This window comes from Copadichromis virginalis, linkage group LG7 (genome assembly GCF_057382275.1).
Source record: "Copadichromis virginalis isolate Kocher_CV1m ecotype Utaka linkage group LG7, C_Virginalis_male_GT1.1, whole genome shotgun sequence".
Taxonomy (NCBI): Eukaryota; Metazoa; Chordata; class Actinopteri; order Cichliformes; family Cichlidae; genus Copadichromis; species Copadichromis virginalis.
This window is the reverse complement of record NC_140624.1, coordinates 22,537,146-22,554,463: the sequence shown is the minus strand read 5'-3', so window position 1 is coordinate 22,554,463 and position 17,318 is coordinate 22,537,146. Positions and strand designations below refer to the sequence as shown.

Below are 17,318 nucleotides of genomic sequence, written 5' to 3'. Positions count from 1 at the left end.
ATAATATGTGTGTGTAAATTTAGATATTAGGTCACTGGCCATGTAACCTCAACTTGTTGGTGCAAGACCAATCATACCAGCCACTCTCTGTATAGTGTATTAATAGCTGTTTGTGTGGTATGGATTGCTCAAATCTAAAAGTTCAACATAGCAAACTGATCCCTTGGTAAACACATATACAAGTATGATTTAACTATTCTAGCTGCGAGGAAATAGAAAGCCTGTTCAGATACTAAAGAATCGCATAGCAGGTCTGAAGTGCTACCTCTGACGAAAAAAAGCTGGTAAAAACAAACTGTCCTGCAGATCCAGTAAGGTCTGTGAAGACTCTAACAGCCAAGATAGCTGCAAAGAAAATATCCAAGAAAGAGATAAAATAAAATGGATTCAATGATTGATGATAAACCAATCATTATGTAATCAGCTGGCTACATACAAAGTAAGGTATCTACTACTCAGCAGAGTTGGTTCAGTCTTGACAAAGCTTCATGTTTTAAAGTACAAGTTAGTGAGATATGTTTTGATTAATGTAATGCGTTGAGTAACTTCCCTGTGATTAGCTGATTAATCTAATCAGCTAATCACAGAGAAGTTACTCAACGCATTTAGGCATGTAGTCAAGATCAAAACAACCTTAGTATCAGAATGGGTAAGAAAGAAGATTTTAAGAGACTTAACATCCTGTTATTGGTGAATATTTCTGCTGATCTGTTGGGATTCCCACACAGTCAACTCTTGGGTTTACAGAGAATGATCTTAAGACGGGAAAATATCCAGTGAGTGGCAGTCTATGGGTGAAAATACTTTGCTAATGCCAGAGGTGAGAGGAGAATGGCTAAACTGAGTTAATAGGAAGGTAACATTAACTCAAATAACCACTCTTTGCAAGCAAGGCATGCAAAAGAGCAAATGCATACTGCTATCAAGTCAATATAAATGATTCCAGCTCCTTGTTGATCTGTGTCATAAAGAATTAAAGTAGCTCTGAAAGTAAAATGGGATACAACACAGTATCGGCGAGGCGTAACTGCAGACAGAGAAGTGTGTTATGTCACTTAGGATTATTGAAAACTTTTGTGAGTTGTATTTTATCATACCAGTTCCAGTTTATTAAGATGCTGCTGTTTTGTTTAGTCCTGATTTATTTGATAAAAATCTTTAATTTATGCATTTATTGTTCCCTTCACAAATTTTATATGACTAACAAAATGGCATCTCTACAAGAACAATTTAGTTCAAAGGTAGATTCTGATTTACCTTTTTAAAAAAAAACATCTTTAAGATTTTAATATTTACCTTCACATATGCTGCATATATGAAAGTTATTTTAACAACTTAATACACTTTAAACACTTGGCACTGCTAAATTGCTGCAAAGACTCATGGTAAACATGTCTCTCTTTTTTTACCCACAAACAGGTGCTCACCTTCACTAATAATTTAAAGTATTTGGTGCAGCTAAGTGGATGAGGGATGTGAATGGTAGGGAAGATGGACACTAAAAAATCAAATCTGTCAACCACCAGAAGAGTTCACAGGGATGCAATATTTGATTTTCTGTTTCAGATTGGGCCGTATTCAAGCACATTTAGCATTTACTACATTAAAAAAAAGAAAAGATTAGATTTCAGGTTTTGAACAGCCCTGTGGGATATAGTCACTGACACTGTAAACTCCCTGCAGCGCTCACTTAACTCAATTTTCCATGTACCTTTGCATCAGTACAGCACCTACGGTAACCATGACAACTTCCTTGATGGTCTAAACTGTCTGTAATGCCTCTCTGGAAGACTGAAGATTTTGAGAGAGTTAATGAGGGAGACCCTCACTTGTAACAGAGTGAATGTTACAAGTTGTATAACGGGTCCTAGGAAATGTAGCATGCTGTGCCCAAATTTCAGTGCCTGCTTAAAGTTGGGACTAAAGAGGCACAGAACATTTTGTATGTGACAGAAACATCACGTTGTTAGAAGGTTTGGGCTGAACACTGTTTGGTAATGTTCCAGATCACAGCCCATTTCCTGTAGCAAATCCTGCACCTGCTTCCCAATTCCTGGCTGCCTTCTAATTGCTCTGAAGATTTACATCTGTAATAATCAGAATCAAGAAATTAAGTAGAAGAATTTTTTATATGAACATTGTTGCTAATATTGTATAACAGCATTTTTCAATGTTTTATTAAAAACTTAAATAAATCATAATGCACTGATTTTTAGATGATTAAACATTGAAAACTTTGTATGGTGTTTCCATGTTCTCCCTGGGCCTGTTTGAAATCCCTCCAGGTACCCCAGCTTCCTCCCACAATCCTGACATACATTCATGTTAACTGACTATTCTAAACTGGCTGAAGGTGTAAATGTGGGCATCAATGATTGTCCGTCTCTCTGTGTTGGCTCTGTAACAGGTTGGTGACCTGTCTACTTTTGACTTTATGATACCTGGGATAAACTCCAGTCCATGTGAGATCCTTAAATGTAAAAGCATTTAAGAAAGTTGATGGATGGAGCATAAAATACTAAAAGGCATCAAATTCAAATGTTCGGCTCTTGAAATATGCACTAAATTCTGAATTCGATACAAACAAATCTTTGCAAATCTTTGAAAGAAGGATGACAATAGCCTGGGAAAGTTCTGTAATGCTAAAAAAAAAAACCCACACAACCCACACACACACCTGGAAAATCTCAATGTTCATTAGCTTAGTTACAGGAGAAAGTTTAATATTAATTAAAATTTGATTTTAAAAAGTCTTTTGGGAAAAGCTAAATACATAATCCCAATGTTAAACACACAGTTGGCGATATCATCACCTACATTACATTAATATAAGTAAAGATTGAGAGTATGATAAAACATGTCTGTATGATACATGCAAATCTACACCAAAAAAAAAAATGGGGCATTAGCTGGACTGGAAAAACATATCCTCCCACTTTTTAAAAAAATCAACAGCTTACACACTGCAGAAGCCAAACTTTACCTACATCTTGGTAGTGTGCAACGTTTCAATCCCACCCCCTCGTCATCAGACAAAAATACACAGGCCATCAGTGGTAAATCATGTTGTTAGTCATGTAATCACATCACATGGACATGATAACCAATCAAAGTAATTTCTCATTAGTATCAAAGAGTTGACAGATAAATAATCATTATAAACCTCTGTGGCGACAGTCTGAAAGTTCATCAGGCTGTACACCTGAAGCATCATCCATTAAAAAAGAAAAAAACATTAATTAACATTATTTTGTGTATTTTTTTTATATAGTACTCAGCAATTTTTCTTTTTATATCCAATTAAATAATGATAAATGAAACTTCATTACATATAAGCAAGACTCATGTGGTTCCCTGTGAAGTAATGGGTTGACTCAGGTAGCTCTTTTGGTCTAAACCTGGTCAAGTGCTAAGACAAAGGCCTCCTAAATAAGAGCCAACAACCCACTCACCCTTGTCTGAATTCAGTGTGCTTCTCCAGGATCCATATCTTGGTTGAAGCTTCTTGGTTTTTGTTTCATATGAGTCTTTACACTTAGATCGCTTACTCACAAAAAGGTGTTGATTCATGATAGGCTGCTCTGTCTATGCTCCTGACTCTAACTATGGCCACACACTGTGAACAGACACAAGTGTCAAATAATAAACTTCTTCCAAACACTGTCACAGATAGAATGAGGTGTTCAGTCAATCAAGGGGATCTCAAAGTACAGCCGTTTCTCCTCTGGGTTGAAAAGATTCATCTGGGATCATCTGGGAGCCTGTCTAGGTCTTATAACCCCTTATAACCTCCCAGGTGAGATGCTCAAGGTGCTGTTAATCTGAAAATTCTGAGGCAGACTCAGGACCTATTTATGTTAGCTGATTTAGGAGTACCTCTACATCTCCCCCACCCTGAGAAGATCTGTAGGAAGTGAGGAAGGGAAGACATAACACGCCTGCCCCCAGTGACCCAGACCCAGATTAGTGGTGGAAAACTGACAGATGGATGGATAATGTACCTAATTAACAAAATTCTAATTAAAACTTATCATCTCCCTATATCTTCCTGTAACAGCAACACTCTAAATCTGCCTTGTAACAATTGGCATTTTCCAGGTTGCTTGGAAAGGAAACTGGAATGTAACACAATAGCTAAGGACAAAGCTGCCTGGCATTCCTGTTAGCCACTGTTTGCTTGTTCCAGATCCTGACACCTGTTGTGCAGAGCTGGAAACATTTGGATTTACAGGAGTTGCATCAGAACCACTGTTCCTGCTAAATCCTTTTATCTCTCCATGTAGCCACTGGAGCCACTTTGTGGATCACACTCAATTAGGCCATACTCCAAAGCTGTTCGTGTTCATGATGTTTACTGCTGCTGGTGCAGCCACCAGCCTCACATCAGCAGGCAGTTGTTAAATCTTCTCTAATTGCAAAGCTTTGAATAGGCTGTGTGACTTATAAGCCTCTGACAGGAAATCCACTGGGGAATATATATCCATGTAAACTAAGTACAGATGCCGTGTTACATAATGTTATAATTAAGTTACTAAGCAGCTTCCATAATGAATCTTAGGTAACGCCACTGTGCCCAAGTAAAGCTTCACTGAGGGCTGTACATTATGAACACCAGTTACAGTCAATAGTACAATTTAGCATGAATTCCCCACCCCACCATGACTTTTGATGCCCTTTAATGTGTTCTCTGTAAGAAGGGGCAGAAATTACTCAATTCTGCAATGATTGTTTTATTACAGCAGCAGAATGCATTTAGAGTTTGGTATCTGTATTCAAATCCATCTCTATAAAATTGAGGGGTAAAGAGTAACTATACACCCCCATAGGTTACTGTTGCAGGACGGGGTTAAATAGGACAGCAACAACACCGACATATACAAGCTTGAGATGGGAAATTTTACAACCAAAAAAGACTGTCCAGTTGTGCAGTTGTGTTGTGTTGGAATATGATTTGAAGAAAGTCAGAGATGTTTTGTTTTTATAACATAAGGCAACTAATCGCCTGGCTTAACTAGCTTACACTTTTCATTCCATATAACTACAGTCAGTAACTACATTTGTAGTCTCATAAAGAACCAAAACATTAGTGTTTGTATAGTTTTGATGCTTTTCGTGTTTTTGTTTGAGTGTGCTGCTGCTAACTTTAATAAGAGAATCGGTTACATGGAAAAAGAAAAGATAAGTACCAGCAGTGACCAACCTGTTATGTCTATTATGGGGAGGTTACATGTGTTTGATCAGTATAAACCCTAAACTTTGAGTTAAACACAATGCCATGGAGATATATAGAGTCAATTTAAAAGAGAATACTCCAGGAGCTTCTGTGAATGCCAGTGACAACTCAGCACTGGAGACCAGGTTATTATTGGTTTCCCAGACACTGGACACTCACCGAGTCCTTTCTCACAGGGGACTCCTGGGTTGTTGCAGAGCCTTTACCTTACACTACAAATTCCCTTAAGAGGGTCACTGCAGTGAATTGCAAAAGGTGAAACTTTTAACATTAAGTATCTCTTTATTAAAAGTCTACTGGGCTGACATAGTAAGCATTAATATAGCTTGAGAACCCCAAGCATAGGGAGAAGATGTACACTCAACAAAAGATTTGAACCCAGGACCCACTTACTGTGAGGCAATAGTTCCAACCACTGAGTCACCACGCTGGTTTATTTGGGTTAAAAAGCTTTCCACAGACCATCCTTGTGGACTGTATTGTTGGCTTAATATAAAATGTTGCACTGTGTGAGGAGATGAATTAACCTTGCTCTTGACCTTTGTTCTTTCTCTAACATGATAAACACAGAGGACAAGCCCAGAAAAACTGGGGCTTTCCATCATTTTTGGTTAAAAACATCGAAACATTTCACATGTCAGTTCTTCATGTTTTCATTTCAGTGGCTTGTGCCAGATTTGGAATGGTGGAAAACATGACCTCATCTTGTACTAATTTGTCTCTCCCGCTGTTTTCAGTATCTGCCCCCTGGCCTGTGAAGTCACGTCTTTCCTGTGTGAGTTTTAGAAGCAGGCGCTAATGTCTCATGTTAACAGATGCATCGTCAGTGGCATCTTATAACTGATTGTAATGCATCACCAACGTGCTAACGCTGCACAGACTTCACAGTGGTGTATACAGTCCATCCATTACAAGTGATCATACACGTGAATCCACTGACAGTAGCTTATTATCAACAGATCCAGAGTACACTGGACACAAATCAAGTAGGCGCACCTTAACTCGGGAATCAGAAGGATGGAAAGCAGGACATAACCTCTGAACAGCTATAGGAGGAAAATTCTTGAAAAGCCCTCAAGGTGGACGTACCAAGAATGAAGCCAGAGGTCTTCGCTGTATTTGACCTTTATGTGTCCTTGATGAAGCTGTTTTGATTTGTACCACTAGCTCGCTGTCAGAATGTGCATGAGTGAGCCAGTAGGGCAATTGATATTCAGATGTTTAACTTCCACTATTAAAAAAGACTTACACTTTTTAGCAAAAGCTTAAAGTGGATTTAAACTTTGCAAATGTAACCTGGAACGCATCTCTTCCTCTAATAAAAGTGCAAACACAAGAATACAACAAAAACTATCTTTTACCTGCAAGACTTACGGCATAATGTGTCTGTGGGTGCACGTGACTGCAGCATAAACAGACACGGTGTTCCTGCATGTGAATTCTTCCCAGTCTCAAGTCTCAGTTTATAAATAACCGTGTTGTCCCTATGAAGTCTTACGGAGTTGGTCTCCAGAGAGGGAGGGAAAGGGGACCAGTCCAAGGGCTAGAAAAAGAGTGGCTTGATTTTTACTAGCAGTTTTGGTAAACAGTACTAAACCCACGTCGCTTTATAAGACTACACTGGGGGTTACAGAGGGAGTCCTCTACCACATATTGCACTTGTTTTAAATGTGTAAATATTAAAAGCTAACAGTAGCCTTTGCTGGGATGGTTAACCTTGCTTATCTTAAACAGGGAAATAGTTACCCTAGCTCTTTCCAAATGTTAGCAATGTACCTCGGAGCAACTGTAATAGTAACATGTTTAAATATACTGTATATCTTCATTTTGTTAGCTCAGTTTGGTAAATCCATTTGGTCAGCATGTTTCAGTTTCAGGCATGCAGGCACGCTATGTGCTGTTACGTTAGTGTTTTGTTTCATGTAGTAGTTAATAATCTCTTCTTAATAATAAAGATATTTTAAATGTGCATGGTTATTGTTCTTTGTGAAGAACAAGAAACGAAGTAAAGTATTTGAGTTTTGCAGCTTGACTTGACTTTGCTGCTTCCCTCCTTTCTCCAGCTCACTGACATTTTGTGGTGGGTACAGGAGGATTTGCATGTTCAGGAATGTGGCCTGTGGAGTGTACCTCCCCTTTTGAACTTGTATTTCTGAGTAATGGGTTTCATGCTCGCTCTCGCTCTTTAAATTCTGTTAAAGTATGCTAGATTGCAATGGCTCGTTTTTATTAGTGAAATATTTAACATATTTAATCAATAGCTTAAAATCATATTGTTGCATTTGTCTTTTGGCCAATGGATTTTTTAAAAATGTATTTAGTGTTGGACATAGAGATTTCTACAACAGAGTATTAGGGCAACAAGACCAAATATATTCTTGATCATTTTGAGAATAAAGACAAAAATCTATTTTCAGAAAAAAGGCAAAATGTGGAGTTTTGCATCCTTTTTATTATAAGAGGCTGTAACCATTGATAAACCATAACGATCATATGTATCTACATCTGTATGTATATTAACTTCTCCTTAACAGGTGGGCCACTCTGAATGTGAAACTTAATGCTAACATTATCACACATACAGCAATTACTAACAATTACATGATTTTTTTTTAATCTATAAAAAAATGCCAGTTTGTATCCTTGACAGAATTTAGTTTGACTCATTGCTAAATATAGAATAAAGAATTTGAAAAAGCTCTGCAGGCCTGAATATTATATGGAACTAAATGGCAAGCACCAAAAAAACAAAGAAAAAAAATGTAAACTCTCTATATGTTTCATGCAGATAGTATTTCCTTTTTACTTTACTAAACCCATCAACCAAAAGAAGCACTGCACTGCAGAGCTCACTGATGGACACAACAGTAATATTTACATTGCCACACTACAAGTGGAAAATGAGACATTCATAACAGGTCAAGGGTGAAACAGCTGGTGAGTGCAGTTTGTTACAACAAGGCAAAAATAAATAAACTTTTAATGATATTTATGTTCTTTTTTATTATATTGTTCTCTTTTCTGAGCTTTAATGTGTTTCCTTTGCTTTTGTGCACTTCTATTTTCTCTCTTAATAATAATAATAATATTAATAATAATAATAATACATTTTATTTAAGAAAGGGCCTTTCAAAACACTCAAGGACAATGTACACAAGCAATAACAGCAACAAACATAACAATTTACAGAATAATAAGGATAAAATGTTGAGCAAATACATAAAATAAATTAAAGTAGCAGGATGGAAAATTTATGTGGAATGGGCTAATGTGAACTGATCTATCCCTGACATTTGAACACACTTGCAATTCTTGTTACCAGTGTACACATATAAACACCTTTTGTCAGTCTGTCTCTTGTGACCCTGCAGACAGAACTCGTGCAAAGGGATCTAGGGCAGTATGTCCTAAAATATCTGACAGACTATTTTAAATTGCCTATACACCACTGAAAAAATGCAAACTAAAATAAATAAGGTTAAGAGGTGCTACGCCACCAATTCTGTGAAGTTGTGCAAAATCAAACGGATTATCTAGCTTGATGCTAATGCTAGCCTCCTAACAATAACATTGTACAAACTAGATATTTGGCACATAAGACAATTGTATGATGAGAACACCAGCTCACTGAAGTGTAGGTTAATTCACTAGGGAATGCAAATATCTGTACAAATTTTCACAACAATTAATGTGTAGTTTGTAATATTTTTTCTACAAGAACCAAAGACAGTCCAAAATTTAATATCCTACCAGTAGCCTGGTTAATAACAATGTCGCCTCCAAAGTATAAGTTAGTGGCTTTTATTTGTCCGTACAACTGCTTCTTGTCTGGGTTGGATCAAAAATGTAAACACTGTTCATGCCTGGGTGTTTCTGGCAGCTGTTTGTGCTTAATAACGCAAATATATTTTTTGTTTCGGGTTACGTCTGTAGTTGTATATCCGATAGTTATACATTCGATATATTAGATTGCCATAGCGTGCCATACACTTATGTGTATAATAATCATACTATTAGTGACTTAATCCATGACTTACATTTAGCTTTGTAATTCTAACCAACACATATTCATAACAAACATGTAGACTCACACATTCCCTAATGTATCATGTGATGGAAGTTAAACCATGTTTCCTAACAGGACTCTGATATTTATACACACATTGCATCACAGATTTAATACTATTTAATAGTAACCAAATACCAGTTACTATAGAGGTTGTAGAGGTGCTATTTGTTGCTAACAAGCGCTTCAGAAAGGGCACTGCCGATCTTACAGATTTTCATTAATATGCAATCTATTACTTGTTAAGGTCTGTTTAGCAACAAAAAACATTCTTTACTTCCTAGTCAACTGTGAGGTTGAAAAAAGGGCTATAAAGCTACAGACTAGAAGACCTGAAAATAATTGCACTGTAAAAACAAATAGGTGAGTTAAATATAACTTAAAATTATTGAATGGCTTCAATATTGAGCAATAATTTTTTCTACATAAATCATTGCAAAGTCATTTGACAGTGTTGTTGTTAAACCTTTTCTGTAGGTCCTCCCTTTTACGGATAAATTATTATTATTATTATTTTTGTATAGACCCCTAGCCCCCATTTTTTCATATTGCCTCATTAGCAAATACATCCAGAAAATCACAAGAAACAGACTTCCCATCTCATGTAAATGAAATGCACTGATGCATCGTGACTGCACGATAGTAATTTTGAAATGTTTCTACAAACACAAACTTATCCAAAAAGTCTGAAATAATATTTTAAAGAAGTGTTTCTAAATGCTTTCATTTTCAAGCTATAAAAAGATAAATGGAGAAAATCAGATAATATTCTAGCCAAAACATTGGCCTTACTCTTATCTCTTCTATTCAGTTTAAACTCTTTAATTATCAGATTAAAAAACAAGTCCAGGAGAAAAAGGTTTTCATACTATTGTTTTTGCCAAACTCTGTCCTTGTGTGCAGCACGTGCAGCACTGTCTGGGTCTTTTAGAAAAAACATATAATCCCCAAGGACATACAAACCAGCTCTTGGCCTACTTGGTTCATCCACAGTACACAGTCATTCCCTGCAAACGTGTCATAAAACACGTACGCTAAAGCAAATGAAAAATCAACTGTGCAGCATATGTTTATGCATCAACTACCCCATATCACAAACATTTACGTCTTAACTGTCCTCTAATGTCATTTGAAAAAAGTGGTTTGATACTGGTGTGCCTTAGATACACTCAAAACAGAGAAAACAGGTGTTTGCACATTCACATATGCATCTGACACACATATGCACTCTTCAAGATTATGACTCCAAAGTGTAAGCATGAGAAATAGGATGACCTCGTTGCCCACAAACTCCCCTGAAGTGTCATTGAAGGAATGCATGACGAAATGAGGGGGGCTGTTTTAAGCTGTACTGTCATTCCTGGAAACTCCACAAGGATGGCAAAGGAAAGCCCATGAGGTCAGCCCTTGAAATGCAAAGAACTTGTCACCTCAGTGAGGCTGATACTACGATGCCTAATGTGCAATATGCTGTGGGTGATACTAAATACTAAGTAATAATAAGTAAATGACATTTAGCTTTAACCATACATTTTATTGTGTTTTTGTTGCTTTGCCCACTGTAATGCATTTGAAAAACTAACTTTGGGTTTTATAAATAACCCTAATCACAATCCCAGATTCATTATGTTCAAGAGCCATACATTGAATATAGCGACTATTTACCAAATGCCAAAATATTTTTGGCATCCCTGAAGAGACAGCACAATAACTGAGCAGACACACCTCACAAATCATCACAGAAGTAGATAGAAAAAAACATTATATCAAACACATCTAAACCCATATGACTATTGATATCTACTTTAAGTAATTTGTCTGTTCACTGAACAGAACCATCACTCTGTATCTGTCCTTGATTTTGCTCATGACATTGCTGTATGCAATAGTAGTTGCAACCTGCATGAAGCATCCCAGCAGAGAGAGTTCAGAGTGACTTTGTATGAATTAAACATAACAGAAGTCACTACATCTGTTTTGTTGTGATATTTGCCATATGAGCACTAACAGTGTGTGGGATTTTTTTCTGACTAAGTTGTTCTGACTAAGCTGAAGTGCACTTCAGTGTCTTTTTTAATCCTCTGTCTTCCACATGAGGTCATTGAACCACTCATTGGCTATAGGAACATCTATATGGATGATGATGTGACAAATGCCTGCTGCTGTCTTTTCCTTTCTTTTTCTGATGTGAGAAATTCTGTCAATGATTTATTCAGAATAGTCAGAAATAGAGTAGATGACTAAGTCGGTGATTTTCATTTTTCACAGGAGAAATTGAGAACTTGCCTCTACATAGGTACACGTATTTCTGTTTGATCAGGTGACATCTGACCTGTGTCACATGTGGAAGAAAAATATTTGTCAGCTACAGTGTGACCACGGCAGTCTCCACCAGCCCTGGCCTGCCAGCGTCAGCACTGACACTGATATATTTAGTCATTACAGTTACAGTCAAGATGACGTAATTGGGATGATGCTGGGGCTGCTGATCAGTCTGTGCTGTTTTATGCTTGTGTTTGTTTACTAATCGACAGTGACGTTTACTACATGTCATGCTGAGAAAACTGTATCCATTTTTCTGGATCCAAAATTTATACTCCCTGAACTTAAAAGCCTACACCCATTGAATATGTTTCATTTACAGCACACTCGTAGTAATCTTAGTCAAAATCTAAAATGCAGTTTTAACCTTAAATCAGCAGCTGTAATTTTAGTTGTTGGAGTCATTGCTAAACTTGAAATTGGAGCAGGTGCATTCACTGACTAACCTCCCCATTTTCTCCCAGTGCAGTAATAGCTGATGCCACAAATATAAAACAGTACGTAAAAAGATCAATATAATGAACTTTCAGTGACATCTTACCCTCAAAGTACGATTTTATGTATATACTACTACATCTGTTTAGACTTTTGAGGCAGACACATCTGCATTTGCAACTAAAACATAATTTTGGAACAATATTTTGAACAATATCAAATAATAAATTTGATTTGTGTTGTTGCAAATTATTTATTTATTTATTGAATATTTTTACTATATATTAATATTGTAAAAATTAAAATAATTGTACATTCACAACAAAAATTAGGGGCTTTAAATATTTTAATGTGAAATTCTTGGTCGATTTTGAATCATGTAATACTGCACTGCATTTTTTTTCTGTATGTTATTGCATTAAAATGCAAATAAACATAATTTATTATTAGCCTTCACTGCATGCAGAAAAATTCACAGACACACACAGTGCCACAACATGCCAAGATGCCAAATGTCTCATGGGAGTGCTGTCTAATACCAACAGTGATTCCAGTAATCTTTGAAAGTTTTTAGATTAAATTAATCTGGAGCAAATTGTTGTTTTATTTTGTGCCATAAAGTAAAATCCAAAGTTGCTCCTCCTTGTGGCTCATAACACCAAAAGCTGCTTATTTCAGGTTTACCTGCTCCATGCTTTGGCCATTTGTTGCAAGTCCTCTCGAACTGAATTTGAGTTCCCTCAGGTGCTTCTGTTTTCTTCACACACAATGCATGTGGCCCAGATAAGTTTTTCTGCTGGTTGTTGTACATGTAGACTGTTTTATGCATTTGCAGATGCCACTGGGTAAGAAATGAGATTGTTGTGCCAACACAGGGACAGTTATAAGTCACACTACTTGCCTCTCCTACAGTCATGTTTACATATGAACCCTGCAAGCATCGCTGCCAGATGTGTTTCTGCTCAGATGGGTCAGATGAAGGGCAGCTGAACCCCTTTGTTAAGCACAAACTATTACATAATATATTATGATGGTGTATAGAGGCATTTATCAAACACAATAAAATGAGTCTGTTACATTTCAGGTGTCAGTTGTTTTTATTAAATGTGAATAATGTGCAGAAAAATAAAGCCTCATTTTTTTTAATCACAATTTTAGTTTTTAGTGCCATCTTGTCTTTAAAGATATTCTGATTTTAGTTGTTCAGTTTTTCCTGCAATCTTACTTACTGAGTTTATTATTTGTTTTATCTCTTTTTGATTTTTCTAATAATTTTCTGTGGGGTTTCTTTTTTTTCATTCAGTTGCATCTTCTGTTTTTACCTGTTGTAAACAAGGCCTCGACTTCAGTGCATCTCTGAGTTTAGATTATTACCGTGTGTCTTTTTATTATTTATTTAATGCTGACCTAGGAAACAAATTTCATTCTTTTATGTTTTTGACATCATGAATGACATGAAATGAATACTGAGATGGATATTTACTGAATGAATGTGTGAATCTGGTAAATAAATAGAAGCTTCTTTGGCCAGGTATAATCTAACTCTGGTGTCTTGTGGCATTCCCTTAAATACAGGAGACTGAAATAGATTTCTAGCTAAAAACAAAAACAACAGCCTGAGCCACTGTGGCAAATCTTATGGCTTCTGAGTCTCCTACTCTCAACCTTTGGTTTGGTTTCTTTCAAATGACTCTGTTTCTGTATCAAGTATCTTTCTCATCTTCTCTGTGTCTATGAACCCCACTTACAAAACCTTAAAAGCCCCCTACACAGAGATTCACTTCTCACATGTTTATTTTGAGGGACTGACTGCTACAGAAACTGGAAACATGACTGGAGGAAAGGAGAGGAGTAGGAGGAACCTGGCAAATAGAGAGTAGGGAGGGAAGGAGAGAGAGAGGCTGAGTGGGTAGTGAGGAGCTATAAAAGAGAATGCTGGAGCTGTCTGTGGCATTAGCCTCAGCAGACTCAGAGTCTCACACACACACAAAACGAGGAAGAGTGGAATCAACAGGCAACAGCAGAGTTGAAACACACTGAGTGCTGAAGAGCAGAAGCTGACCAGAGTAGTTTCAAAGCAGCTGTATCTTCAAGAATACTACAGTGTACTTGGACTTGGAGCTTTCTGGAGTGTTTGTTTGGCTGAACTTTGGACTGACTACTGCTTTGTTGCTCCTGAGAAAGAGTCTCTTCGTTTAAACTGGAAACAGCACAGAGACAAACTGTCCGCAGAGAAGTATTCAAGCTTTCACTTATAGAGCCTTCAGTTTCACTGGACTCCTGTTCTACCATGGCTGCTGTACGTCAAATGGTTATGGAGGCCTCTGGCTACCATGTCCTGCCAGCTCACCTTATGGCATCAGCTATGGAGGAGTTTCCCCAGCAGTTGCCCGTCCCAAAGGGCCCAGCAAAGGGCAAGAGCCGCTCCCGTCGACCTCGCGAGGCTCGCTTCAAAACACAGCCCGTCACCTTCGCTGAGATCCAAGAGGTAGAAGAAGAAGGCTCCTCGCCCCTGGAGGAGGAAAGGGCACGGCGCTCCTTCTTGCAGTCACTGGAAAACCTGCGGCGGAGCACACAGACCCTCCACTGCCCACCTGCTGCCCATCACAGCTGCACCCCTACACCCACACAGGCCAGCCTGGACTCCAGCGACTCCGACTCCACCCAGTGAGGGCAGAGACATGACCTTCTCCCGGCTCCCACGTTCTTCGCTTTGCCTTGACCCCGTTTTGAACTTAGGTCAACTGAACTGAACCAAAGTGGCCTGTCTGCCAGGCTGCCTGTGTGTAAACTGCTGCTCTTCATTCAAAAGCCTGCCTTTTAAAAAATACTAACATGCCAACACAAAGTATAGAGCTTAAAGATGCACTTACAGCATATCTGTAATGAGCTCTACCACAGGCTGGTTACACTGTTCCACAGATATGACGAGTGTAAAAGTAACAGTGTTGAGCGCATCACTCTTCATACGTATTCCTTTTTTACAGTAGTCTGATAAAAACTTGAAGGATGAAAGATAGATGGTATTTTCCCATTTTAAAGCTGTATTTTTTTTTTTTTGTTTGAATCCATATTTTTCTACTTGAGTCACCATAGAAAGAACTCTTAAAAGGTTTTAGTATTGTGACTTACAAGGCTGTAAATACTTTGACTAAGCAAAATGCCCAGCATCGAAAGTGACCTGGCTGTCACTGGAGTAGTAGAGTACCACTGACAAAGCTTTGTCAAGAGTTTGAGCTCTTGTTTTCCAGCTTCGGTTCATGTGCAAAAACATACTTTCTGCATACATGTCTTTATTTATTCCCTTATTTTGTTCATAACCAAGTGGAGCTGTAGATGTAATATTATTTTATTGTTCTTTCTGACTTCTAAAGTCACCTCGACTTTCAATGAAAAATATAACCTTTATACTTGTTTTTTTGTTTGTTTTACTTTATACATATATGTTTGTCGTATGTACCTATAAATAAATATTTTCAAATATTTTGAACCATTTTCTGTTTTCCTTTCTTTGTATATTCCTGTTTGGGAAGGATTATCATAGAAAAAAAAAAACTTCAGAAGTTAACAGTTATGACTTTTGATACGATTAGGACTACAGCAAACTCATAGCCTACATAGATTTAACTGGTTTTCCATTACCAGTGTTATTGTTAAGATAAACTTTTGCCTGACTCGCTTGTAAACACACTTGTCAACACATGACCAATGGCTTTAAAGGTGACGCAGTGTCAGTAATGTTGGGTAATGTTGGGTTTCTAACAGCAACGCACAGAGAGCCACTGCAGCCAGTTGTGTCATGGAGTGACACGGACTAGAGATGAGACAGTAAGTGGGCAGCAGTTACATGATAGTGTAGGATTTACTCACTAATTTTCTTGTTATGAGTGAAAACACAAAAACACTTTCCTTACCCTGCCAGTAGTATTCATGCTGCCTAGTAGCCACCAACTGTCTTTTCTATTGGATTTGTGTACCGGTACTTGGATTTGGCTCACAAAATAAATTTAATCTCCCATGTTTATCCTAATGAAGTAACATGTCAGCAAGTGCAAAAATATGTCCTATTAACATGCTTTTAATTGTTGCTGTACAACTAAACTATCTTTGTTTCTCACACTTGGTATTGGTAGATTGTTGGAAAAGTAACAAATACTGCAATACAGATTTTGTATATTTTACAATAACACCTACACTCTCATCTTTTAGTTCAAGACTCAGAGAAAGAGCACTTGCTACAGCAGGCCAAAAAAGCATCTTGAACTTACAAGCCGTAACATCCCTGACCCTGTTGCTGCTTCTGACGTAAAGCAAAGCACAACTGCGCTTTTCTTTACAAAAAACAACAACAAACAGCCAGTTCCAGTTATCCAGCCAAAGTGGACATGGATAAAGACCAGCCGGTAGCACATAAAAGGTCTCCAGAGCTCTTTCCCCATCCTTTACCCAAACACACTCATTAGTCATTGTTTTTCAAGTGCTTGTGGAGCTGTTGTAGTTAACCACATACACAGCACACTGTTTGACGATGCAGCTCTGGAAAAAGCTGAGTCACGGAGATATTGTCTGGTTTGAAAAATAGAGAGAGAGAGAAGAAAATCACATTTGTCATCTAATGCCGGAGTGACAGATTGATTCAGTCCATGCCTCCTCTTCCTGCCCTCTTTCTTCAGCAACCCAGTTTTTATTTTGCAGAGGAGCTGAGGGAGTGTTCAAGAGCATCACTGAAACAAAACCTTGCATGTGAAATCTTCTTTTAGTAATTAGTTTCACTGTCTGACTGCAAGACAGATTGCTCGGTGCTTTAAAGGAAGACGGATTACAACGACTGATGACTGATTTTTAAAGTTTTAAAGTGTCTGACAAATGTCCAGGGACCAGCAGTCCACTTTTTGCCTCAAAATGAAAAGTTTTAAAGGGCGTTTGAACAACGAAGGGTTGCCATTCTTGGTCGGGGCACTGCACTCAAATCCATCAAGGGCGAACTCTTCCCCCTTTTAAAGATCTGGACAAAAGAGCAAACCTAGCACTGAAAGCAGTCAGTTAAGCATGAAAAACAACATGAAACCACTGTTAAAGAGTCCAAACTGGGGTAGTGTGACCCTGTGAAGTGCATGATGTCTTTGTAAACAACTTGATAGCAGCTAAAATAGCATAAAGGGGCAATCATCTGATAAATGAATATGTAGAACATGGAACAAACTGTATAGATGCTCTGTTTTGTCAGTTAACGAACTAGATAGCCTGTAAGGAATAAAAGAA

The 17,318-nt window shown here is 37.7% G+C and overlaps 1 protein-coding gene across 1 annotated transcript; it reads left to right on the top strand.

The window, feature by feature from the left end:
* Positions 1–13,997: 13,997 nt before the first annotated feature.
* Positions 13,998–15,546, top strand: lg7h11orf96 (linkage group 7 C11orf96 homolog). The gene has a single exon (XM_085465162.1). The coding sequence runs from the start codon at positions 14,347–14,349 to the stop codon at positions 14,725–14,727; it is 381 nt and encodes a 126-aa protein (XP_085321288.1). The 5' UTR covers positions 13,998–14,346; the 3' UTR covers positions 14,728–15,546.
* Positions 15,547–17,318: the final 1,772 nt, after the last annotated feature.